This window comes from Procambarus clarkii, chromosome 91 (genome assembly GCF_040958095.1).
Source record: "Procambarus clarkii isolate CNS0578487 chromosome 91, FALCON_Pclarkii_2.0, whole genome shotgun sequence".
Taxonomy (NCBI): Eukaryota; Metazoa; Arthropoda; class Malacostraca; order Decapoda; family Cambaridae; genus Procambarus; species Procambarus clarkii.
In genome coordinates, this window is record NC_091240.1 from 6429981 (window position 1) to 6455573 (window position 25593).

Below are 25593 nucleotides of genomic sequence, written 5' to 3' on the forward strand. Positions count from 1 at the left end.
TAATATCCCACCTGGGCAGTGAGACACTCGCCTGACGTTTCGCGAGCACTTTGTCCTGGGTTCGTATCCTGGCCGGGGAGAATTGACTGGACGCCAATCCTTAACTGTAGCCTCTGTTTACCCAACAGTAAAATGGGTACCTGGTTGTTAAACTATTTGGCGGGTCGTATTCCGGGGAATAAGGACCTGCCCGAAACGCTATGTGTGCAAGTACAAGAATGTAAGAACTCTTGTATATATATATATATATACACACACATGACACAAGAATGTCTCAGTAAAACAGCTTCACATACAGCAGCGACTGACTTTGGACCCTGAAATCGGTTGAGGTTAGGATGACGATCACATCCGTGCTGGAAGCGTCCAGAAGCTTCGAGTTATCTTTGGTACCAAAAGCCGGCAATTTGACCTACCTCTGAGGGCACATAGCTTCAGGTGCAGGAGCAGGGAGGCACTTGTCTCCGCCAAGGGGGGGGTCAATGGAGTGCCAACAGGTGCCAATTAAGGGGACGGAGAGAGAGCCGTGTAGGGGAAAGCGTTATAGGTATTGGTTGTGGTGGTGGTTGGAGGGTGGTGATGCTGGTTGTTGTTGTAGTTGTGGTAACAGTGTACAGGGAGGGAAGATCAGCTCTCGCCCCTCACAAGTGCCACACCAAACTGAGGGGTCGCCGCGGGCACTGCGCCTACCAGTACCCGAGGGTGCCAAGTTTTTCCTATTCTCCCTCCCCTTCCTCCCTCCCCATCTACCCCCTCCCTCCGTTCGACTCCTCTGGGAGCTCCTCTCGACCTCTTTCGAGCTCTCTCCATTATTCTCTCGAAGGCCCCCCACGTTACTTTTCGACTTCCCATGTTCTCTTTCGACTCCCCACGTTCCCTCTCGACCTACCACGCTCACACTCAATACCCCCAACGCCCCCACGACCCCCCTCTGTGTTCTCTCTCAACCCCCCCTACGATCCTCTCGACCCTAATTTCCTTTCGATCCTCCACGTTCCTTCTCCGCCTCACGCGTTTCCTTTCGGCACTTCACGTTCCCGCTCAACCCCCAAGTTTCCTCTCGCCCTCCGAGTTTCATCTCGACTGTCACACGTTCCTCCCGACCCCCACGTTCCCTCTCAACCCGAAAATCAGAATGAATTCGAACCCTTCAAAGCAGCAGAAACGCATGTCGATTACCAGGGAAAGGGAATCCAGGCCCACAGTCGGATTGAAATACAATGCTATATAGGGCACATGCACACAATGTAGGTAGCAGGAAATACAGTCGCGGAAAAAAATATATCTAACAAATCAATGGGAAAGAACTAACATTACTTAGCTTAAGTGTGAAGCAGACCTGGGGCCCGCCAGAGGTCGTTGTTGCTGTTGTTGACTTAGGGGCGGCGACGGCAGCGGTGCCGTATATGTGCCCGGGAGTTCTCCAGAAGGGTAAAACGCAAAGCCTTACGGCAATAATTACTTCGCCTGCCGGCAGAAACGAATGCGCCTTACGGCGAAAAAAACACACTGATAGCTATTGTGTGTGTGGGGCAGGGAAGAGGGAAGCCCCAGGAGTCTCTCAGGGAGGCCAACACCGGCCCCATCCCACACAGTCAAGTCAAAACTTGGCCCCTCCTTAACGCGTACCTAAATGAGCAAAGACGCAAAAACGTCTTTCGGTTACCTCCAGCAGAGCAGGAGCCAGCCTCCCACCACACCCTGACGGAGCACCAGGAGCTCACCAAAGTCCACACATTCCCGGCACTTCTGGGTCAAGGCGGCGCTGGACACCGTCTTCCCGCCCGAAGAACCAGCCAGAAGACGGACAAAAATCTAACTTACCTGAGACCCCGGGCGTCGTAACAATCCGGACCGTTAAATATGAATGCCTGACGGCTGTATCAATACACAATGGGTAAAATCGCCTCACGTGCTCCGACGGCGCCTCCAGGCAGAGCAGGTGTCCGGACGTCCGCTTGTAGTCCAGGTTGTACCAGGTGACAGGAGTCCCGCCAAAGGTTCCGTGCCCAAGCGGGTGACCTGCCGGTCAAAGGCTTTATCCTGCAACAATGAAAATGTTGGCATCGTTAGGTTAGGGTGCCCAATTTAACCCAAGAAGTTACATGTATTGCAATAATTTTTTCTATAGTTTTTTTCAGCTTTTGATTTTTCTTTTCTCCCAAAAGCTTCAAAGAAAGGGGCCGGTCCCCGCTACAACCTGTCCTCAGGTTAGGCTCCTACCACAAAGACGCTCCCACTAATTTTAACGTACTGCATATTCAAAATTTGTAATTTCTCAAATGTCAATATTTAAAATTATTACAAATTATTACATACTAGAATGTATTGAATAGTTACGCCTATTTCAGGTTAGGTTAGCTGCTTAATTAAGTTCTGTTGGCAGTTATTGGTCATTCTCAATCGACATGGTCCAGGACGGACCGGAACGTCGTCGTCCCTTCACTTTCTAGTCTCGCTTCAAGCAGATCGGCGTTCAATCCCTGACTGTCCAAGTGGTTGGGCACCATTCCTTTCCCCACCGTCCAATCCCAAATCCTTATCCTGACCCCCTTCCCAATGCTATATAGTCGTAATGGCTTGGCACTTTCCCCTGATATAATATATATATTCTGCATCTTGTCTGACGAGCCAAGCCTGAGAACAGGTTGTGTAGTGCTTTTTTATTCATAAAGAAGGGGGGTTTGACGGTGGGTTAACGAGTATTTGGTTTTTGTTGATGAGGACGGGTTGGCTCCTGGTAGGTTAGGGTAGGTCTCAGAACTAAGCTCGGGGCAAGTCCCTTAGGCTAGGCTAGGCCAGTGCTTAGAAAAGTGCATTTCATTACAATCAAACGCTTGACTTGTACAAATAAAAACATTAAATTTTAATGTTCACTGCTAATATCTGTCCATTTTCTTGGCCACCCTTTTCCTCACATTTACTTCCTATTTTGAGGTTATCTAGAGATGATTTCGGGGCTTAGCGTCCCCGCGGCCTGGTCCTCGATCAGGCCTCCTTTTTGTTACACATCCCCCAGGAAGCAGCCCGTAGCAGCTGTCTAACTCCCAGGTACCTATTTACTGCTAGGTGAACAAAGGCATCAGGGGTGAAAGAAACTCTGCCCATTTATTTCCGCCTCCACCGGGGATCGAACTCGAAATCTCAGGACTACGAATCCGAAGCGCTGTACACTCAGCTGTCAGGCCCTCGACAGTAATACTTGACAGCATACTTGAATACACAATAATAATGAGACTTGCAGTGAAGCAAGTCTAGATGTTCTGCCGTCACCGTGTGTGTGGGATGTTACTGATCTACTTAAGCATATCCAGTGAGCCACATTGTACTACCTTTCTCGACAAAGCTCACATTTTTATTTCAACATAAAAAATCTGCAAAAGGCCTAGCTATTGGCCCACTCACCCTAGGGAGCCGGTCGGCCGAGCGGACAGCACGCTGGACTTGTGATCCTGTGGTCCCGGGCGCTGACGAGAAACAATGGGCAGAGTTTCTTTCACCCTAATGCCCCTGTTACCTAGCAGTAAAATAGGTACCTGGGTGTTAGTCAGCTGTCACGGGCTGCTTCCTGGGGGTGGAGGCCTGGTCAAGGACCGGGCCGCGGGGACACTAAAGCCCCAAAATCATCTCAAGATAACCTTAAAGCAGCTGCTATAACAACCTGTCCTCAGGGAGGAGATACCCTTGGAGGTAATGACTTCAAACTCACTATGTAGTGCTATTATCTACTCCCTATCCATAGTTAGGTTAGGTTATATTAAGGCAAGGTTAGGGTTTCATTATGTTTGGATATGTTAATACGGTGTATTATTCTAAGCAAAAGTATGAAATTCAAAACTATTTGAGTATCTCCTACAATTTAACTTACAGAAAACCAAATTCTTCAGCCCATTTCAATGAAAACAAGTTCAGCATATTATTTTTATATTTTAAACCAACAATTTATTAGTTACAATTTGAGAATATTCTCTGAAGACTGACAGTTTACATGTAGACTATTACTGGAACAGTAATATGCTTTCAAACCATCACAAATAATAATTAATAATAATAATTCACTGGGTCAGGGGACAGGAAGCCAGAGTATATTCATACAAGATTGGCTTTTATCGAGGGCGCCCCCCCTTCCCCAAGGCTGAATTACTGACCCCGCCCAGGATGCTACCTCACAACCTGACTAACTCCCAAGTACCTACTCACTGCTAGGTGAACAGAGGCATTAGGTTTTATTTATTTATATACAAGAAGGTACATTGGGGATTAAGAGAACATAGAAATGAAGTTGATTTTACATTCTTGTAAAGCCACTAGCACTCATAGCATTTTGGGTAAGTCCTTAAACATGGGTTAATATCACCCAAATCCTATGTATTTATATTCCTCTTATTAAGTCCGTTTATCCATTTAAAAGGAAGGCTTCCATAGTTCGCAGAATTAACTAATCCTTCACTAAATTTTAAACAGAATTTAAAAACTATTCAATAAAAGTGCCCAAAACTGTTAAGAGTCATACAGAGGAATGATAAAGTTAAAGAATAACATTGGAACATTTCACAGCGAGTAATCACACTAACGTGATGCATCAATGAGGAAATCCGTAGGAAAGCAATGAGGAACATCCAGCACATAGGTTCAAACCCTCATCATGGCTCCTATGGATTTCCTCATTGAAACATTCATTACTAATGCTTATAGACATTCTAGTCATGCTAGTACGTTCTCAAATTATTTGATTCTGTGATTCAGGATATTAAATATGATAGCAATGTATACCAGTTTCTCAATGCTCTTGTTGTCCCTCGACGAAATGGCAGGGTTGTAATTTATTATGCAACCTCAGTAATTATTGTAGCGTGTCAATTTATTGTGCAAAAATATTACGTAAGTAATTACCAAAAGAAGGCACCAAGCTGGAGAGACTTATGTAGCGTATTATGTAACATCTGGGGCCAGATTCATGAAGCAGTTATGCAAGCACTTACGAACCTGTACATCTTTTCTCAATCTTTGGCGTCTGTGTTTAAAATTATTAAACAGTTAATGAGCTCCAAAGCACGAGGAGGTTGTTTATAATAATAACAACAGTTGATTGTGAAATTTTCATGCTTGTAAACTGTTTAACAAATGTAACCAAAGCCGTCAAAGATTGAGGAAAGATGTGCACGGTCGTAAGTATTTGCGTAACTGCTTCATGAATCTGGCTCCTGAACTGTTGAGCTTGTTAATTTATTAAGGAACATCATAATCTGTTGAAAATTGTTAATTCAGTGTGCAGAATTATGAGCTGTTGTAGTAGCTTTCAGGTCAAAATTATTGATAATAAAGTAATGTACTCCTTTAAACTTAATAACTAAATGCACTACACCACATTAGTGAACTTCTCGGGAAAACAGGTGATGCAAAGTAGGTCTACAAAAAACGTGGTTAAAAAATACCATACAAAAGTGAAAGTTTTAATCATTATATATTACCTATGCAGTACAGTATTGTACAGTATATTCAAAAACAGTTAATTAATAATGTAGCATTTGTTACAATATTCTTAGAACTGTTATCAATTTATTCCCTTGTATAAGTGTCTTTTTTTAACTATTTTTTTGCATTGAATTATTATACCTTGGTAAGACTAGATTAAAGTAATGAGGATGTTACAATTAAAGATGAGCAAAGATGCAACTATTTCCATAGAATAATAATTATGCATAGAGATAAATAAATGAACATAATTGATACTAGAACAAGAAAAATTGGGAAACACAAAACAAGCACTCAGTCTTTAGGTGGAGGTTGGGGGGGGGGGGGGCACGAAGGGCACTGAATCTTCATAGTAGGGAAGAAGGGAAGGAAACTATCCTTAGAAAGTGCCAAGCCATTACAACAATATACTGTATAGGTAAATCAGCTAAAATCAGTAATATAGAACTGGAATGGAATCAGGATAAGGATTTGGGATGTGATGGGGGGGAAGGGAGGGGAAGGAATGTTGCCCAACCACTTGGATGGACGCGGATTGAACGCCGACCTGCCTAAAGCGAGACCATCACTCTACCATTGAGCCCAAGTGGTTGGGGATATTGCCCCAAGGAGCTGTTACAAAATTAACTAGTGTAGCTTACAGTCTTCCTAGCTTGGCACTTTCTTTTGATAATTATTTGCTACTTTGTGTAGCTGAAAAAGCAAAAAATCATATCCTATTTATAAATAATAATATCTGTTGCAATTATAACAGTACAGGTTCTTTGTTTACTTTCATGTATATATTTCTGTATACAGTACAAATCTTTTCAAACATTTATAGAAATGTTTACAAATTTGCTACATAGATTGGGAATTATTAATTACATTATCATTACCCCTATTTCTCACTTTCATGGGATGGGGAGGCCTGAGCATGGGTAAAAAGATGAATAATATAGCAATACAAGGTTACCGATATTAAACAAATTTTAAAATATCACTCGTCCATTCTTTATACAGTTTACAAAATATAGCATCACAGATAAATAAGCACCATACCATGTTACAGCCATCATCTATAACAGCATCGCACTACACTTGTGGGTACCTGGTGGCCGAGTGGACTGCACTCAGGACTCGTAATCCTAGGGACCAGGGTTCGATCCCTGTCGATGGTGGAGAAACAAATGGGCAGTTTCTTTCACCCTGATGCCCCTGTTACCTAGCAGTAAATAGGTACCTGGGAGTTAAGACAGCTGTTATGGGCTGCTTCCTGAGGGAAGAGAGGGGTGTGTGTGTGTGTAATTACCTAAGTGTAGTTACAGGATGAGAGCTACACTCATAGTGTCCGTGTGTGTGTGTGTGTGTGTGTGTGTGTGTGTGTGTGTGTGTGTGTGTGTGTGTGTGTGTGTGTGTGTGTGTGTGTGTGTGAAAAAATGATCGTTGATTGATTGACAGTTGAGAGGCGGGTCGAAAGAGCAGAGCTCAACCCCCACAAGCACAACTAGGTGAATACAGTACTGTACTTCACAAGCCCAGTTGTACAGTGCTCTTCATGAGTTACCATATACAGTACCTGTTACTGTATGTGGTAATATCATTTCCTCCTTACAAACTACTTCCACCCAGCTTTATCCCTTACCATATCCCATGTGTTCAGACTCCCAGCTTCCACACACACTGACAATGTCTGCCCACCTTTATGGTCTTCCTCTCCTTCGTCCTACTATAAAATTTACTCTTCACCAGTGAAGAGTATCCACCATCACAGTGAAATGATGATCTGCATGAGCTCGAAGAACATGCATTCAGATGTGCACGACTGATTTTCTAATATCAAAATTCAAACTGTACAAGGGTAAGTTTGCCCATATGCAAAATGAGGAGCTTGATGCTGAGTGAGCACAGGACACCCAAATACTATGTCTTAAGACTCATGACTATCTTGTTATGCATTTCTTTTATTACTGCACATTCTTGCATTAAGGAACTTCCTCCATGTTTTACTCTTCGTCATTTAATGTATTTGTGACTGAAAAGTGGTAGGAGTATTAAATTATATGTTCAGGTAAGTGTTTTACTGAAAAAAATTGAAAAATTTAATTTTTGAGGTCTCTGGAAGATAACTAGTTTCTAATATAAAACAAAGTTTGCTTAACACAAGGCTTTCAAGAAACACAGCCCACAATTTCTAAGTACAGTAGATATTACTTACAGCACCAAGATAAGAAATTCCAATACAAAACATAAAATCAAGAATTTTCCAAGTCTTCAGCATTGACTATAAGAACAAGTGCTGATTGTCGATCATCTTCATCATCCACAGGTAAGAGATCAACTCTGGCCACTGATCTTTCCATTCTCTCATAGGAATGAGAATTATCTTCATCTTCCTCCTCCTCCCCATCTTCTCCATTTTGGGTAGTGATAACAAATGTCTCCCCTTCTTGGCCATCACTGCCTTGGCTCATTAGTGAATAAACATTACTTGTAATTTTGTTTATTGTGACCTCGGATGCATCTGCTCCTCGGACAACTTGCCCCATTTGTCTGAGGAGGAGGTTGGTATCTATGACATTGTCTGTTAGCTGAATGACTTGTCCATCATCATCCACTATGTAGCCCTCGGGCAAAACAAAATTTGAAGCATTAGGCACAGTATCATCCACTGGTTCATTGGATGCAATAACCTGTATTGATTCTGGAAGTTGCTTACAGAATTTTTTCTTTGGTAACACATCAACATTTATTGCGGCTCTTACAGCTCCTTTCACATTAGCAGGATCCAGCTCACCAACAACCTCACCTAAATTACTGACTTGTATTACGTTATCTGAAACTTGTATACTAGTATTTGCACGACTCTTTTCTTGTTCAGCTGCATTGCCCATCTCTAGTGAAGATGCTAAATTTGATATATTATTGTCTGTTACTATACTGGGTAAATTAATATTACTCTTTGGAACCTTGATGGTCACAACATCATCCTCTGCACTGTTACTTTTAACGATTCTATCTTCATGCAGAGTATGTTGTGTCCACTCACCTTCCTCTTCCCCCTCTTCACTCTCTCCTATCAGTGACATGTCCCAGGGAATCATCATCACACATCCACTATCATCTGTGTAATGATAATGTAAATACTGGTTATCACCAAGACCACTTAGTCCAGCCTCCACTGTTATGTTCTCGTCCATTGGATGGACAATGGGAGTACCGTCATATGTATCCCCTGCAAGAGCATAGAGTGTTATCTTCCCATCTGGTTCATTGTAGTACGAAGAAGGCTTGACGCTGCTGGACCCTTTCCTCAATATCCGTCTTTTTCGTCTAGCCTGCTGCTCTTGTAGTGCCGCCACCTGAAAGATTTAAGAAATCAATGCTACAATAAGAATGCTCTTGAACAAAAATTTATAATAATTATATTTATAAAAATGCTACACAGCTTATGAATTTATTATTTATTTTGTATGTACATTTATTTATATTTTATATGCATGTAATGAATGCCATTAATCACTTGTAAAATTTGGGTAGATTTTAAATTAATCTTGGGATACGGATAATGTTTACTAAGAGATTAAGATAATAAATATAAATACTTGAGAGAAGAGAATGGAATGGTGTGGACTTTGTCGATGATTATAAATTGGCAAGACAATGAGTTAAACTGTAGAATATAAATGGGAGAAGAAATACATGTAGTAGATTTTAAAAACATATGGAGAAGTTGACCAGACCACACACTAGAAATTGAAGGGACGACGACGTTTCGGTCCGTCCTGGATCATTCTCAAGTCGATCATTCTCAATCGACTTGAGAATGGTCCAGGACGGACCGAAACGTCGTCGTCCCTTCAATTTCTAGTGTGTGGTCTGGTCAACATACTTCAGCCACGTTATTGTGACTCATCGCCTGCATATGGAGAAGTGTTACTTTAAATTCATATAACAATTTTATTTTTTAAGAGTTTATATATTAGCAGCATATGTTTAATATTAATGAGTGCAGAGGAGTGTAAAATGGGCACATTTCCTTTCACCTGATACCTCTGTTCATTTAAGATACAAATAGGTATCCAGGAGATATGCAGCTGTTGTGGGTTGCATCCTAGGGGAGGTCAGTAATTAGACCTGGGAGACCCCCCAATAAGTCTAAGTACAGGCTTCCTGTCACTCACAGTGGGAAGGGAAGGGAACTATCGGGAGAAGGTGCCAAGCCATTACGACTATATAGCACTTGGAAGGGGTCAGGATAAAGATTTGGGATAGGACGGGGGAAGAGGAATGGTGCCCAACCACTAGGACGGTCGGGGATTGAACACTGACATGCATGAAGCGAGACTGTCGCTCTACTGTCCATATAGTATGTGGCATATTATGGCTGTCTTACCTTCGAATCCCTCTCCTTCTGCACTTGCTCCTTGAGTTGGTCCACAGTCAGCGTCTGACACGTCCATTCTGCTAAAGTAGGTAACAGCTTTTGTGCTAGCTCTCTTCCCTCTTTGCTCATCTTCTCCAAGTCTTGATCATCCACTTCAGGCCCTTGCTGTTCTTTCCCACACTCTCGTAAGAAACTGCAACACATGAGACAAACATTCATACAGCTGTATATCAATAACTGTCTTTCTTTATATGCCAGTATTTTAAGACAGGTGAAACTGCATGCAAACTACTGTACATGTTTTGAGTATAGCTTATTGCAATAGCAATAATAATAAGTAATAATATCTGTTGAGTATTTATACAGAAAAATATACACTGGTTGTAAAACATTACAGTATATGATACATGGGACAGCATTGTTATATTTACTAGGCCACTTATCATGCAGGCTGCTGTACTGAGAACAGGCCAGTATAATGAGCACAGGCCAGTATAATGAGTACAGGCCAGTATAATGAGCACAGGCCAGTATAATGAGTACAGGCCAGTATATTGAGCACAGGCTAGTGTAATAAGACAAACCTCCAGACATTCCTCTTATTGCTTTCATATCTCACACTTCCTTTAACATGCTGCTTCTTTACAAAAATACAAATTATACCATAGTCATATAGACTTTCCCTTGTATCAATCACACTGTAACATAAACTGTAATGATACAATAATAAGTCATTCACTGCTTCATATCACTCCTCGTTGATTAACAGATATACTCCTTCCACATCAAACTTTCATTTCTATAAAACTTTTGCGAATTCCAGTTTTGATGTTCCTTAGTTTTTCACTTGAGAGTGACGTTGTTTGAGCAGATGCAGACCCCGGAACCCAAAGTAAATTTTGCTTTTATTGGGGAAGAATTTGGGAAGATAGGGTCCACGTTGAATCTCCCCCTGCCAATCCCTATATTGTAATCCCTATATTATTCAAATTTGAAATATTTTTAACTGTTCTTATAATGTATAAAAATTAATAATTAACCATGTTGTAAAGCTTTTTAAGAGTATTCTTTGCAACTTTGCAACTGCCGTTATTGGGAATATTTCCTGGCAACAATTTAAATTTTCTTTTCTATCAATAATTTTGACTAATTTTCAACACCATACTTAATACAAATTATGAAGAAAAAAAAAGTAATGTAACCAAAAAAGCTTTTCCTTTCCTATTCTATCAATGACATACAAAATCTCTCATGATCATTACTGAAAACTGATATTAACAACATCTTAAATATACGTACTGCATTTTAAACTCAACTTACTCTTTATAAGTGAAATTAAGTCTGTCGTGAACTTGTCTGATGTGTTTGATTAGATTACCCTGAGTGTTACAAGTGAAAGCACAAAAGCAACACTTATACGGTTTCTCTCCTGTGTGAATCCTGACATGACGACGTAGGTGATGAATTGTTGGAAAGCACTAAGAGAGAAAGCAATTATATTAAGCAAATAATAACAATAATACAAATGAAATTACTTATCAGTGATGCCAAATGTATGTTTCACACATCCCTCCAGAATCCCATTATCACAAATTCAACAGTAGATTTTTTATTTACTGCAATATCAAGATCTCAACCTATGTATTAAATCAAACGAATAACAAAAATAAGAGATTGAACCTTGATGCAGTGAGGGCAGTTGTGTCTTCTGGGCCCATGGACTTGCAGTATATGTGCTGCTAAGCGATTCTTCATGATGAATTTCTTACCACACTCTTCACAAGCAAAAGGCTTGGCACCTGAAATTAATAAATTATTTAATTGCTGTGAAAGTTAACAACTACTGTATGCTAAAGCTATGATTTTCAGCAGCGAGCCACAAAAAATATTAATTTAATATTTTTTCTTTTAGAAGTGATAGAAAGTTACAGATATCAAGTGTTGAATGTAATAAAATATCTTCCCTGTTGAGCCCTTAGCAGCCCCCCAAATTAAGTGCTAGTCCAGCCAAGCCTTACGGAGGGAAAATGAGGCTTTAGACCCCACCCAAGCTCACCAGGAGCCATAGCACTGTGGAGAAATGCCCGACAGACCGCTGGAACGTTATCTAACACAGTGCACAGTTACAAACCCCATTAAGATTTCAACTTAGATTTAACAGCAGAAGTTGTTAAACACATATGGCAAAATCTTACTGAAGCGACCATATGAGTCATAAATATAGTACTCATACTCTGCTCAAGTAAAACAGAAACAAGCAACACTTAGTGTGTCAGCTAGAGGCTTAGGGCCCATGCAGGAATATCCCTGAAAAAAAATAAAAAAAACAGGAGCCATGACCAGAATCTGGCTCTCTGCAAGACAAGAGAAGCTTGGGGATTAAGAGATGAACCCAAAACTAAGAAAAAACCACTAGATAGGATAAGTGTAACAGTACAAGCAACTGTTGCATCAATTGACTTAATGAAGTCAATGATTGTTCACTGTGGGCTAAAGAAAAGATGCATATGCAAGCCCAAAAATTCCACCACTCAATTCTTATGTAGGTGGTAGCACACAAGGCCTAGAAACTCCATACATGAAAATTAACAGAAAGCCCTGAACCATCCAGGTAGATCATGCTACCAATTCTCTGGAAAAGGCTGAACCTTGGGAAGGTGATGGGGAAATGATTGGGGCAACGAGCTGGAAGAGCTGGGAATGAGAGCTGAAGGCACCACATAGACTAGAAACAGCAGATTCCACAGGAAAATAGGTTCACTTGCAGATGGCTGAACATCTCACAAAGACAAAGAAAGGAGGCCAACTTCATTGAAATCAGATGGAACCGAGAAAGAGTCTGCAAGAATGTTCAGCATACCCCAAATGTATATTGTACTGAGAATTAAACCCAAAGAAATCAAAGGTACCCTAAGAGTCCAACACCACAGGGAAGGGGAACAAACTGAACCCCCCTCTTTCCCTGTTGAGTTAAAATAGACCACAGCAGCACAATTTGAGTGGAGAGAGAGACAGCAGAGCCCCACAAGAGACAGCCACTAAAGCACCATGCAAACTGCCCAAAACTCCCACAGCGTAATATGCGCCTGCAACAGGCAATGAGACTGCTGCCTATTTAATTCTGACTGCTGCCTGAGACTGCTGCCTATTCACTGACCAGGTATGACTTGAGCTGAATATAAAGTCACAGCCAACTTCTGATGAATCTGTGCACAGCTCGAGGAACAGAAGAAGAGGAGGAGGAGGAGGGGACTAGAAATAGAACTTGAAAAACAAAAAGATAAAAATTATCTTTCCCTCAGTTGGAGCAGGGCATGCAGAGCATGGTTCCAACTGTGGTGAAATAATGCCCACTGGAGAATACAATAAAGTTCCTTCAGTCACATATAGCACAGAGGGTAATCTAACATCTCTGTGGCTCATCTGGGTACTAAGTTTCCACCTGTGTTCCCTTGTTCGTGTTCCACCCGTGCTGAAGAGTTTTTCTTTGTCCACCCTATGCAGGCAGTGGCACAGGCTGGCCAAAATCTTCTTCAGGTCATGATAGAAAAGCAGAGATCTCCACTTCACCAGCCAGAGATGGTGACACAGCTGTAACAGTGCCAACCATGGGACTAAAATGAATGCCATCTTGTTATTCCAGACTAGTTTTAGCCAAGGTAGGACCTGTAAAGGCACTAGTTGACCAGAAAGCCAAAATGGGCCAAAAGGGAAATAATCAGGTCCATGGCAGCAGACAAGCCAAATGACTGGAGGCCCAAACAAGCTTGTTATCAAGGTAGATCAGAACACAGATCCCCACAACACAAATTTTTTGAAGGACTGTGTGAGTGAATCTGGAGAAGATTTTTGGAACTAGGTTCAGGCCAAACAGCAGAGGTCAAAAGTGGCACGAGAGGTACCCCATGTTGAACCCTAGCTAATTCCTGAAAACCAGTTGGATATGAACATACCAACAGGCATCTCAATGATCCAGGTAGATGAGCCAAGACTAGCTTGAAAGCACATCATAATGGTGAATTTGCAACAGGGTGGTCATCTGGCATATGGGACAAGGAACAAACCCTTTAAGAACAAACATGTCCAGCGATGATCACACAAACATATTGTGTAATCCTCGCTTTCACACAATGCAGCAATAATTCAAAGAATATCACCATGGGACAGGAAAGAAGTAAGTAATTATCAAAAGTAGGCACCAAGCCAGGGAGACTTATATAGCAAACAGGAAAGGAGGACACCTTCAACAAGGATGGGGTCACAACGAGCATACCCTTTCCCAACAAAATGCTAATGAGATTGAAGAGTAGAGGCATAGATGGTTGAGGCGATCCTTGAAACATCAAAACGGACAAAGATCAGACACCCTGTTCTGGCCTCAAGACTACTCTCAATTATCTTGTGCTTTATGCAATTTTTGTTTCAAATTCTTGTAGAATGGCATCTCCCATGCATTCAGCACTTCATAAGGTACTATATTTGTGGCTAGAAAGTGATGTAAATACATAGCAATAATGTTCAGGTACTGTAGTGTTTTATTTCAAGGTGAGTAGAACAAAATTGGACTTTAGGGGGGTGTCTAGTATGTAAGCTTACTTGTCCCGTATTTCGGTCGTGCAGATCAATGGCCACCTGTACCTATACTTTCATATTTGCAAACCCTGAATTACAAGTTAGAAGTTAGACTAATGAAATGTAAAATGAAATGAAATAAATCGAGTGCTACTTCAAAACCAACTCGGAAACAGCTTACCAGCATGAGAATACAAATGTGCTCTTAAATTTCTCTTTGAGCGAAATGTCACTCCACATACAGGGCAGGCAATGATTGGCCGCGCTCCCTCATGAGTCAGCATGTGGTTGCGTATTGTAGTACGACGATGAGTTACAAAGTTACACTGCAAAGACATTATTAATCTTTATAATCAACATAACCTTCTATTGGAATAGGACTACACCTCCTTTACCAAAATGTTACAGAGCTATTTTGAAGGTCATGAACAAGTTTTCACTGTTGTTGATTTATGTAGAATGCTTCAAATAAAAGCCTCCCAAATATCTGCGTACAGTTTTAACATTTAAATTTGGTATCTGGCTAAAGAGAACTACAAAATATAATATATACAGTTCATCAAGCAAATAGACACAACAAAGTAATTGTAAAATATAACGACATTACAGTATCTCATTCATACTAATCAATTTTACTTATAATTTACAATACTCACAAGGGCACATTTCAGCCTGCGGGATTTGGCATGAACATATTCTATATGTTCTCTTAGGCTTGTATCTCTTGAAAATGTGTTGCCACAAATTTCACATATATATAACTGAGTGTCTGTGTGTTTGTATGAATGACGAAACAACTCAATTTTTGATGCTGCACTAAAGTCACACTTCGCACATTTGAATGGCAAATCTGCTTTGTCTCTGTGTCGAACCTGGTGTGTTTCTGAAAATACACAAATTATTTTCAGCTATGAATAACCTGATAAACTTATGTACAGGTATATTCCATTATTTACACTATATAGTGCACTATGTCCTTTCTTATAAATTGCAAAAAAATGCAAAATCCTTCACACACACATGCACGTCACACAGTGACCATTCTCACACCTTTATGTTCAATTTGTACTTTCACACATGTAAAATACCCACCATGTGCCTCCACTAATATATCCTATATTGATTACTGAGCATCAAATTTTTTAGAAAGCATTTTTCTAGAAAGCAGAAAAAATCAAATATAGAATAATGAACTATTAAGTATTTCACAAGTACATATATAATACAGAAAATATAATGCAGTACAAGAGAGAATTCAGAATATACAGTACAGTACTTACTTAATATGGACATTGTGGAATACATTTTTCCACATTCCTCACATTTATATTGAGATTTTACAGTTTTCTGAAAAAGAATTAAAGGAAACAAATCAACATTTAATAGTATACAGTACTTTCATATTAACACTTTGGCAGTAAAACTTTTCCTTTGGCGCCATATTTTTCTTGATATTGTATATAGGACTAAAAGAAAAAATTTACAATTTCACACTGTATGTGTATAGTAAGAAATTAAATGGTCTTTCTACTCGCTTCATTAGATCATTTTTTCACAAAGAATGTTAAGTGATACATTGTTGTTGTTTTTAGATTCAGCTACTCAGAAGCAAAATTTCTATGTAGCACAGGCTATAGTAAGCCCGTAAAAGTGATACAATTCTAGGAATCCTGAGGTTAGCAAGTTAGCAGTTGATGAGAGTCCTCTGTTGGTGGTTGTGTGCATGAAGCAGAGACCGGGATTGGAAGATTCCAAGTTTGTAGCAATGTACTTATTGTTAAATCTAGGATGGTTTGAGTATTTCTTCAGTGACTCCCTAGTGTCTATAATGATCATGTAGACATTTTTGAAAATTTCCTGTGACACTCGTATCAGAATGTGATACACTGCATCAATGTTCAGAATCCCTGATTATACGACACAGCAAATCATATCTTAGAGAGTACGTTAATATGATAACTCATAAATGTTGCTTCCACTATAATTTAGTTGCTAGTGATAATGGTTTAGCATGGCCTTATTTGCAACTTATCCTCAAAACAATGAGCCTAAATAAATACCATGCTGAATTGTTCCTCTAATTTATAAATTAAATGTACTTCACCCATGACTCAAAACTGATGTCATTCAAGCTTTTTCTGAAAAGAGCTTTATTAATTTGTAATGTTCAAAGCAAACCTCTCAAAATTACTCACCCCTCTGAAATCTAATTATAAAGCAAAAAGACATAAAACTTTTGGGTGGAAAGCTGTCTTCTGACAGCACAGAATTCCTAGACTTATGAAGCAGTTAGGTCCTATACAGTATCAAGCAGGTACTGTGGATAGTTTGCTGGTTCTGTAAAATAACCCCCAACCCCATGAAACAGAGACGTATGGTAATGATAATGGTTCATCCAAATATAATTTGTACTCTTATAGTATAGCCATAATTTCCATGCTTTCTGTAAAGATAATGAACTTTAAAAGTCAATGACTAAAGATGAAGCTCAATTTACACACCTTTTTAGGGACATTATCAACAGCCTCCACTGTATCACACACATACACATTTTGCACTTCACTTTTGACATCTTCTGGCTCCTCCTTGCATTTCACCAGGCCATCTACAGAATTGGGTTCACTCTCTTTCTCTCTAACTTGCTGCTCGGTCATCTGTCTTTCTCTTCTCTCGGAATCCACAGCTTTAATCCCACTCTCTTTTAGGCAGCTCTCCAACAGATCAAACCCATTGCCTGAATAAATAAATGTAAAATATCTACTTTTAGCATTATATGAATAAAATGTTATTGGCCTGTAGTTTTTACTTACAAATATTGCTGTCAATAATACAGTACCTCCATATAAGTGGGTGATCTTCAGAAATAAAGATACTTATTTGCCAACCTTGATCTGCTTCTGATATTCCAGGGTTCTCTCCGTTTCCAGTTTCATCAGTTTTTGATTGAGTTGTACACTTCTCGCTAATCTGAGAGTCACAGAGCAGCACTGGTGGTGAGCATTGGTCAGTATTAGTGACTGGTGCTTCTCTAACAACAGGTGGATACTTCCTTGGCCGGCCTCGACCACGTTTAACATGGAAAATAGACTGTGGTTTGTTCTCTGCTGAAATAAAGTAATGGGAACTATCAATTGCACTGACCACATCCTAGAATAAAAAACCACTTTTCATTATATTCACCTCTTTATATCCAAAACGATATCAGAATTAACCAGTTCTATCCTCCCACTAACATGGCTACAAACACCATTAACTACCTAAGTACAAATCATCACCTGTCATCAGGAAGCTATCTGAAAGAAAGCATGAATGCTACATCCTTATTCCATTGAGCTTCATACTGTATTTTAGTTCTATAGACTATTTAAGAAAATGTTGAAATATTTAAGAATGTTGAGTTATTTCATGTTCTACTATGAACATTACATTGTCTATGAACATTTAATTTCCCAAGGCATGAAAACATGATCTTATTATTACTGTATGTATTCATTTACACTACTACAGTACTCCCATTTACATAATTTTATTTATATCTATACAGTATACATACAGTATTGTACATACACAGTTTTGAAGAGTATACTGTATACAGTTCATAGGAAAAGGGAGTACCACCTCTACTTCAAATATTGAAGGCCCTTATATATCATAGTCTCTTAAGAAGAAAATACGTCTTAATAATATTTGACATGTTAGCTCTAATATCTCACCTTGCACCTCCTCCTCCTCCTCTTCTTTAATCTCATCTCCATGGCCAAACTCCGCTAACTGCCTGTAGTCTACTTTCTTTGTGTGACGCCTTCCTGAAGAAGCAAAAGTTACTAGCATAATTCCGGAATGTTCTTCCTAAAACATTACAAATTTAATGTAATGGAAGATTAACAACAAAGAACAGTATTATTACAGCACAGGAATTTGTAACACAAGAGAAAGTCTATTGCACACATTTGACTATCATTTGTTAAAAACTACAGGAATGCAAAATACATGAAACAACAGAGATGAATACTTAAGTTACACTTTAATAATAATTTTCTTTTTAAATGATACATTTGCATATCTTCAGAACCGAGGATGTAAAATTAAAATTGTACTGTATCTATCTATACCTCATCTCCCACCCTGCCCCTGGAACACTTCAATCCAAGGTGGTGGCAATGACAGAAAAGCCTTTAAACAGGCCTATTTAACCATTTTTAATATGATCACTTAAGTTCTACTCTGCCTTTCTCTCAGACTCAGTCTTTTCTCTCACTTGGGCTGGACTGTAGAGCAACAGTCTCACTTCATGCAGGTTGGCATTCAATCCCTGACCGTCCAAGTGGTTGGGCACCATTCCTTTTCCTTCCATCTCACCCCAAATCCTTAACCTGATCCCTTCCAAGTGTTATATAATCATAATGGTTTGGCACTTTCTCCTGATAGTACCCTTCCCTTCCCTTCTCAGTCTGTAAGATTTCAGCTGATGACAGTCCTGATTCCCATATCAGTTTCAACCCAAATCATTTAATTCTGCTCTGCTCTAACAAAATCCACATTTTTTCAACTGCCTCTTAAAATTATTAGATGATACCTTTGGTTTGTTCTAAACCCTTTACATCATGAGGAACACTGTATATCCCTAAGCACAGTAATCCCCCCACTTTCCCGTTCCATAAAGTAGATTGTCTTTCATCACTCTATCCTGTATTTTACTATTGTAAATCTTCCTTACAAGCCTATTATCATTTATCACCTCCAGCTGTCTGAAACACCAGGTTATGTTCCTTGGCCAGCTTTCCAACCTTACACCGGACATCTCTGGCCCTCTTGACTATCCCAGAGTAAACAGGCCTCTCCACTAATCTATAATTAATTTATATACAAGAAGACAAGAGAGTGCGGGTTGGGTTGTGAGAGTGCATAACATTGGTGTTCTTACATTCTTGCAAAGCCACTAACACTCACAGCATTTTAGGCAGAGTGATATACAGTGCTCCCTCGATTCGGTGAACCATTTGGGACCAACCCTAATTCGTTGGAGTGAGGGATTCGTTGCAACAGGTGATGCCTTTAGGAGGCATTCATGTAATGCACTTTTTAATAATGTATAACAAGAATAATTCAATATTATATACTACTATTCAACTATATAGCAATGAATCAGTATACACTTCAGAAAAGGCAAAAAAAAAAAAAAAAAAAAAAAAAAAAAAAATGTACACAGTGCTTTCACTGAATCCTCTTGAGTTACCATTTGTAATTATAAACACCTCGTGTGTGACTTGGTCACGAAGGGTGTCACCAACTATAAACAAACACTGCCATCTCCATCACTCTCAATACCCACCTGGGTGAGGGATGGATACCAGGAGTGAGGTGGAGGTCGAGTTAGTCAGGTGAAGATAGAAGCAGAGATAGGAGCAGGAAGGGAGAGTGGAAGTGAGGGAGGAGTAGAGGCAATGAGGGAGGGATAGAGGCAATGAGGGAGGGATAGAGGCAATAAGAGATGGATAGAGGCATTGAGGGTGGGATAAAGGCATTGAGGGTGGGATAAAGACAGTGAGAGTTTGGGCATCATAAGTGTAATGACTGTGTCTTGTCACAGTCATTACACTAGCCAGAAGGCATTATCCACCAGGCAGTCCCCGTGGCGAAGTGGTAACACACTCACTTGGCGTTTCGCAAGTGCTCTGGCCTGGGTTCATATCCTGGCCAGGGAGGATTTACTTGGCACCAATCCTTAACTGTAGCCTCTGTTCACCCAGCAGTAAATTTGTCTAGTCTGACCGTATCTAGCATGTCTGTCTACACCCAGTTTATCTAGCCTGTCTGTCTACACCCAGTTTATCTAGCCTGACAGTCTGTCAAGACTAACAATGTCTAGACTGACAGTCTATCTAGACATTGTATATACTGACAGTTTGTCTAGGTTGAGAATATCTATTCTGACTGTCTAGAGCCAGTTTATCTAGCCTGACACCCTGTCAGGGTTGGCAGTATGTCTAGCCTGGCAGTATGTCTGGCTTAACAGGCCTGGCAGTATGTCTGGCCTGACAATGTCTAGACTGACAATGTATAGACTGACACAATATCTAAACTGACAATAACTAGTCTGACTGTCTACACCCAGTTTGGCTAGCTTGGTAGTATGTGTAAGGGAGAACTTTTCCACCAGTCTTTGAATTTTGTCCCTCTATCCAAAGCAAATATGCACATCCCCCGCTTCAGCAAACCAGAGTTCATCAAATCGGGTGAGTAAATCCGGCCTGAAAAGTGTGCGTCCTAACCAGAGATTTGCCGAATTGAGGTTCGCCGAATCAGGGGTCCACTGTAATCACTTCTCAATGACTGTAATTTATTACTAGATAGCCAAAATTGGCTTGAGCCACATTAATGCATACCATGTTCTGAAGGCCTTAATCCTGTGAGAAGTGAACCAAATTCATTACTTAGAAACAACATGCTATTTCTGACACGAGACAAAGTGTCCACAAGCCTCCACTGTACTTAACATAAGCAAAGCCTTAACAAAGCTTACCTTTTATTATAGTATTTTCTGGAATCACTTTTAACTTCTTTTTTACAGATTTAGGCTTTTCTTCTTTTTGAGTTACTTCTCCATTCTCTTCCTGACATTCTGACAACACACCTTCCTGTGAAGTTTTTTGCATCTCTGGCTCATCGCTTTCAGCAGAAATTTCATTCTCTTTTTTTATATTAACCTGAAAAAATTATTGTATACATTTTATCATGACAATCATCATTTACCACCTTTATTGTGTATGGGCGGCATCAGCCTTGAGAAGATGGAGGAGTAGCATAAGTAAAGAGGTTACAAATTCATAAGACAGTGTATAGTGCTCCAAGCGAATTGTCATATACAGTACCACAGAAAATAAAGTATACCATCTTCTTACATTATGCTGATTATCAATGAGCAATGGTGTCCCTGAGTATCTCGACGGTCCCCGTCCCCTGCCTCGGCCACCTCTTCCTCCACGCAGCCTCGGTGCCGACACCTTTGTAAGTAATATGAAATACTGTGCATTCACAATCTATTACCACATTGTTATCACTATTAACATCATCAGTAATATGATGGTATTCAAGCTCTAAGGCTGGTGCTGTAATTGGTTGTCATACAATACTATATATTTTATTCAATGACTAGTTATGAAAATAAAATTTATGTATATTAATATTTCATATATTTTAAAGTTCTGTATCTAATTTAAAAAAAGATAATATCTGTACTGTACAAGTCTATTCAAGAATACAGTACAGTAATGCACAAGGGTTTTTATATCACATTTAATTTCCTGCATACAAGTTCCTTAAAGATTTCTCGATAATGTATTTTACACCAGATCTAATAAAACTATGAACAGAGTGATACCATAAGTTAAAATTTTCTTTCACCTTTTGAGAAAGTTTCTTGAGGGCTTGCAGACGCACATCATCTGGTAACTTATCAAGTTTGCTTAATAGTTCATCCACCTGTAGGTAAAAACTTTCAATAGAGCACATTATTTATTTTCAAATATATACAGTACAGTACTACACTGCATAAATAATTACACAATAATTAATCCTTAGAAAATATACACACAAATATTTTCTGCAAAATTATAATTTGATTGGGATTGTCTCAAAGTTCTCCAAATGAACTCACTAGAAAGGAGACGAGAGAGATACCAAATAATATACACATGGAAAATACTGGAGGGACAGGTCCCAAATCGCACAGTACAGGTACAATAACAAAGTACTGGAGTAAATGAACTGGAAGAAAATGCAGAATAGAACCAGTGAAGAGTAGAGGTGCCATAGGCACAATCAGAGAACACTGTATAAACATCAGAGGTCCGCGGTTGTTCAACGTCCTACCAGCGAGCATCAGAAATATTGGCGGAACAACCGTGGACATCTTCAAGAGGAAACTAGATTGTTTTCTTCAAGGAGTGCCGGACCAACCAGGCTGTGATGAGTATGTGGGCCTGCAGGCCGCTCCAAGCAACAGCCTGGTGGACCAAACTCTCACAAGTCAAGCCTGGCCTCGGGCCAGACTTGGGGAGTAGAAGAACTCCCAGAACCCCATCTAGCAGGTATCAAGCATGAGTTGGTCACTGTTGTTAATATTTCATGCTCGCTTCACCCATCAACAGTATTTTCTTTTGTTTTTTTTGGCTTAATAACATATTATCAAACACTGTAACAGTAGGCAAGTTTATCACTAAATGTTAAGTTCACTCCCAATTCTCTTATTTTTTTTTTTTTTGAGGAGGGGGGGGGGGGACTAATACACAGTGTTGAACATGTAATGTAGTGGGTCAGGGTATGATAGGTTTGGGTAGGGTAAATATTTTAGCTGCTTATAAAAAAAAGTCAGATCTTACATAAACAAGGAACAGTAGTTTCAAGCCGCCAGCATCCTGTCCTCGTCAAGGCCACTAGAGAGATAGTAGCCCTCAAGTAAATTCAGGTAAAAATTTCCAGTAGTATTTAGAATAACACGTCTAACATCTTGTTTTTGGATTAAATACAAGGTTATTACATATCCAAATCATACGGTGTTCCAAAGGACAATAATCAAGTACTATACTGTATAGTATTTCCTTGGGGATACAAAATCCAGTTACAGTATTCCTCTAGTGTTTTTATCCTGAATGAAAGTATAACATTTCTCCATAAACTTGTATCAAAGTATAGTGATCCACACAGGCCTGTATCAAAGTACAGTACAGTACATTTTCCTCCCCAAGCCTGTAACCAAGTACAGTATAATACCCCTATGACAAGTTATAGCACCTGGAATTTATCTGGAGTGGGAATATTGGAATTTGACCCATGTATCATATTCCAAAAATGTGCAGCCATGTTGGAATAGACGAATGCCAACAAATATTGTTGAAAACATCTTGATAACTTATTAAAACAAAAAAACAAAAATTATTTATATGTCACCTCACATATTTATATGTTAGGCTTGGTTTGGTTAGGTTTGGTTAATTCCAACATGGTTGCACATTTTAAGACTTGTAGAATGTAAGTCTAAGACTGCACATTAAGCAGTCCCCATGACGCAGTGGTAAAACACGCGCCCAGCCCTTCACAGGCACTTCGGCCTGGGTTTGTATCCTGGTCGCCAATCCTTAACTGTAGTCTCTGTTCACCCAGCAGTGAATGGGTACCTGGTTGTTAAAAGATTTGATTACGTAAACTGCAGGCCATGCAAGGCAACATCCACATATTCCCAACTTAATCATCTATAAATGTCTAATTTACACTTGAAATATTCCAAATGTAATCCCATATCTAGTATGATATTCTGGCAATTTGTTCCCTAAATCTACAATGCTTCTCAAGTCAGTAGTTACTCTTTATTTTTTTCTGAATTTAAATTATATCAATTTACAACTTTTATCTATTATTTTACATTGATATATTTATCAGATTTATATCCTTTTTCATCTACTAATATTTTTAATTATATAACCCTTAATTTTTCCAGATAATGTAAATGAACCTTTTATAATTCAGTGCATAAAAAAAAGGTTCCCAATTCTTGGAACCAACTTTGTCCTCATCCTCTATACATTTTCAAGCTAATTTAGGTTCATGCTATTGAATGGTGACCCAAACTGAACTGCATAATCTGAATGAGGCTTAACAAGGGAAAGCTAAAACTGAAAAATAACTATCATATTTACAGCTTTTTTTAAGTTACAAAACTCCAGCAATTCAATTTCTTTCTTTATTATGCACCCCATACCCATCCTGTGGGCGGTGGTGTAAAGGATTACAGAGGCACATAATCGGTTTAGGAACTGAACCCTCTAGTTCATTTAGCTAAGCAAATAACAATTTTTGACGCTAGGTACAAAATTATTAATGTTATATATACATGTACACATTCTCATACATACATGTACATAGATATATATACGTATACATACACATACATATTTAATCACCCACACAAGTACACACATCAATAATCTTTTGTGTCAAGTGATTCAACAAGAGGCTCACAACAGTCACTATTCAAGGCACTTTACATCTATGGTGAGTCGCACAGTTACTAGTCTTGCTCCACCCAACTGGGCCGCAGCTTTACAGTCATGTGCTCCACACCCACCCAACTGGGCGGCAGCTTTACAGTCATGTGCTCCACACCCACCCAACTGGGCCGCAGCTTTACAGTCATATGCTCCACACCCACCCAACTGGGCGGCAGCTTTACAGTCATGTGCATGCATTACTTACAGTAAGCAAATTTTGGATACTTCCCTAAGATTTCGGGCAGCACATCATTATGAATGAAGTGCTGCCCAAAATCTTAGCAAAGTATCCAAAATTTATCCATACTAAATACTTATGGATACTACTATCCATAAGTATCCATACTAAAAACTCCAGCATCTCAATGCTTTATTTTGAAAATGAATATTTGACTTCAGATCACCTACTCCAGGTAGCCACAATTTCCTCCACTTTTGGCTGGGTAAAATAGATGAGGTTTAAGATTAGTATTGTACAAAAATGTAAGAATTATTGTATATATAAATAAATAAATAAATAAAGTGAATAAAAAAAAATATGGAGCGACTTGTCCTAAACCATTCAACATTCGTCGTCTCTCTTCTGTGCCAACTACACTCTCTGGAATCCCTTAAGGTTAAATATATGTTTCAGACAGATATATCCACGGGCTCGCAGGTGTTAAACATTAGGAAAATAGTTTGATCATTCATAAAGGGAGCAACCAGAGCCACGTACACCTCACGCCTAGACCTCCCACACAACAATAAACTTTTGCAATATAAATAAAGATGAAAACTACCACAAGCAAACTCATCGCCTTTTATTCATCGAAAAAACCTGCCTCTCGAGCGTCTGTTATGAGTTAGGCATTACAAAAATATTCTTGCTCTTACCTCGTTCAATATATCGTCAGAATCCAGCTCCATGTTGGAGGAATTTAGAGGCAAATAATGATAACCTCGCGTCATGAAACGCCGTCTCATGCAAATGGCCGCCGGCCTCCACACCCGTCTTCTCTAACCTAATGATCTTCATTGATATTTTCGAATATGTTGCACAATTGATTACGCATACAACACTAACTGTCACTAACTTAATATTCACCCGATACAATAGTATTTATATCTCCAAAATTTTAATTTAATTTATCG

The 25593-nt window shown here is 39.5% G+C and overlaps 2 protein-coding genes across 9 annotated transcripts in view; both read right to left on the minus strand.

The window, feature by feature from the left end:
• The window catches only part of LOC123773974 (glutamate receptor ionotropic, kainate 2), a 76049-nt gene extending 75369 nt beyond the window's left edge, over positions 1–680 (minus strand). For 5 of the 7 annotated variants that reach the window (XM_045767997.2, XM_045767992.2, XM_045767994.2 and 2 more), the window contains exon 1: positions 417–680. The gene's annotated coding sequence lies outside the window, so the exon portion shown is untranslated. The remainder of the gene's footprint in view (positions 1–416) is intronic. The other 2 variants (XM_069318703.1, XM_045767996.2) reach the window with 1 other exon arrangement.
• Positions 681–5439: 4759 nt separating this feature from the next.
• Positions 5440–25486, minus strand: LOC123773975 (uncharacterized). 2 transcript variants are annotated; one of them, XM_045768000.2, is made up of 14 exons: positions 25336–25486; positions 21818–21895; positions 21316–21417; positions 20937–21120; positions 18127–18219; positions 17299–17514; positions 16915–17147; positions 15694–15760; positions 15070–15296; positions 14595–14739; positions 11522–11640; positions 11162–11319; positions 9851–10034; positions 5440–8816 (listed from the first exon to the last, which is right to left on the minus strand). In XM_045768000.2, the coding sequence occupies exons 1-14, from the start codon at positions 25423–25425 to the stop codon at positions 7710–7712; spliced, it is 3003 nt and encodes a 1000-aa protein (XP_045623956.2). In that variant the 5' UTR covers positions 25426–25486; the 3' UTR covers positions 5440–7709. The 2 variants fall into 2 exon arrangements, with proteins under 2 accessions (XP_045623956.2, XP_045623954.2); XM_045767998.2 differs by having other exon boundaries at positions 17299–17517; positions 25336–25485.
• Between the last annotated feature and the right edge of the window lie 107 nt (positions 25487–25593).

What these genes read in the sequence shown, in the direction of transcription:
- LOC123773975 (XM_045767998.2), bottom strand. Translation starts at nt 25,425, where the DNA reads ATGAGACGGCGTTTCATGACGCGAGGTTATCATTATTTGCCTCTAAAT. An exon ending in TTGATAATGTCCCTAAAAAG is followed by an intron (nt 15,761 to 16,914) that starts GTGTGTAAATTG and finishes ATTCTTTTTCAG; the next exon opens with AAAACTGTAAAATCTCAATA. An exon ending in AGAAGGAGAGGGATTCGAAG is followed by an intron (nt 8,817 to 9,850) that starts GTAAGACAGCCA and finishes TAAATCTTTCAG; the next exon opens with GTGGCGGCACTACAAGAGCA.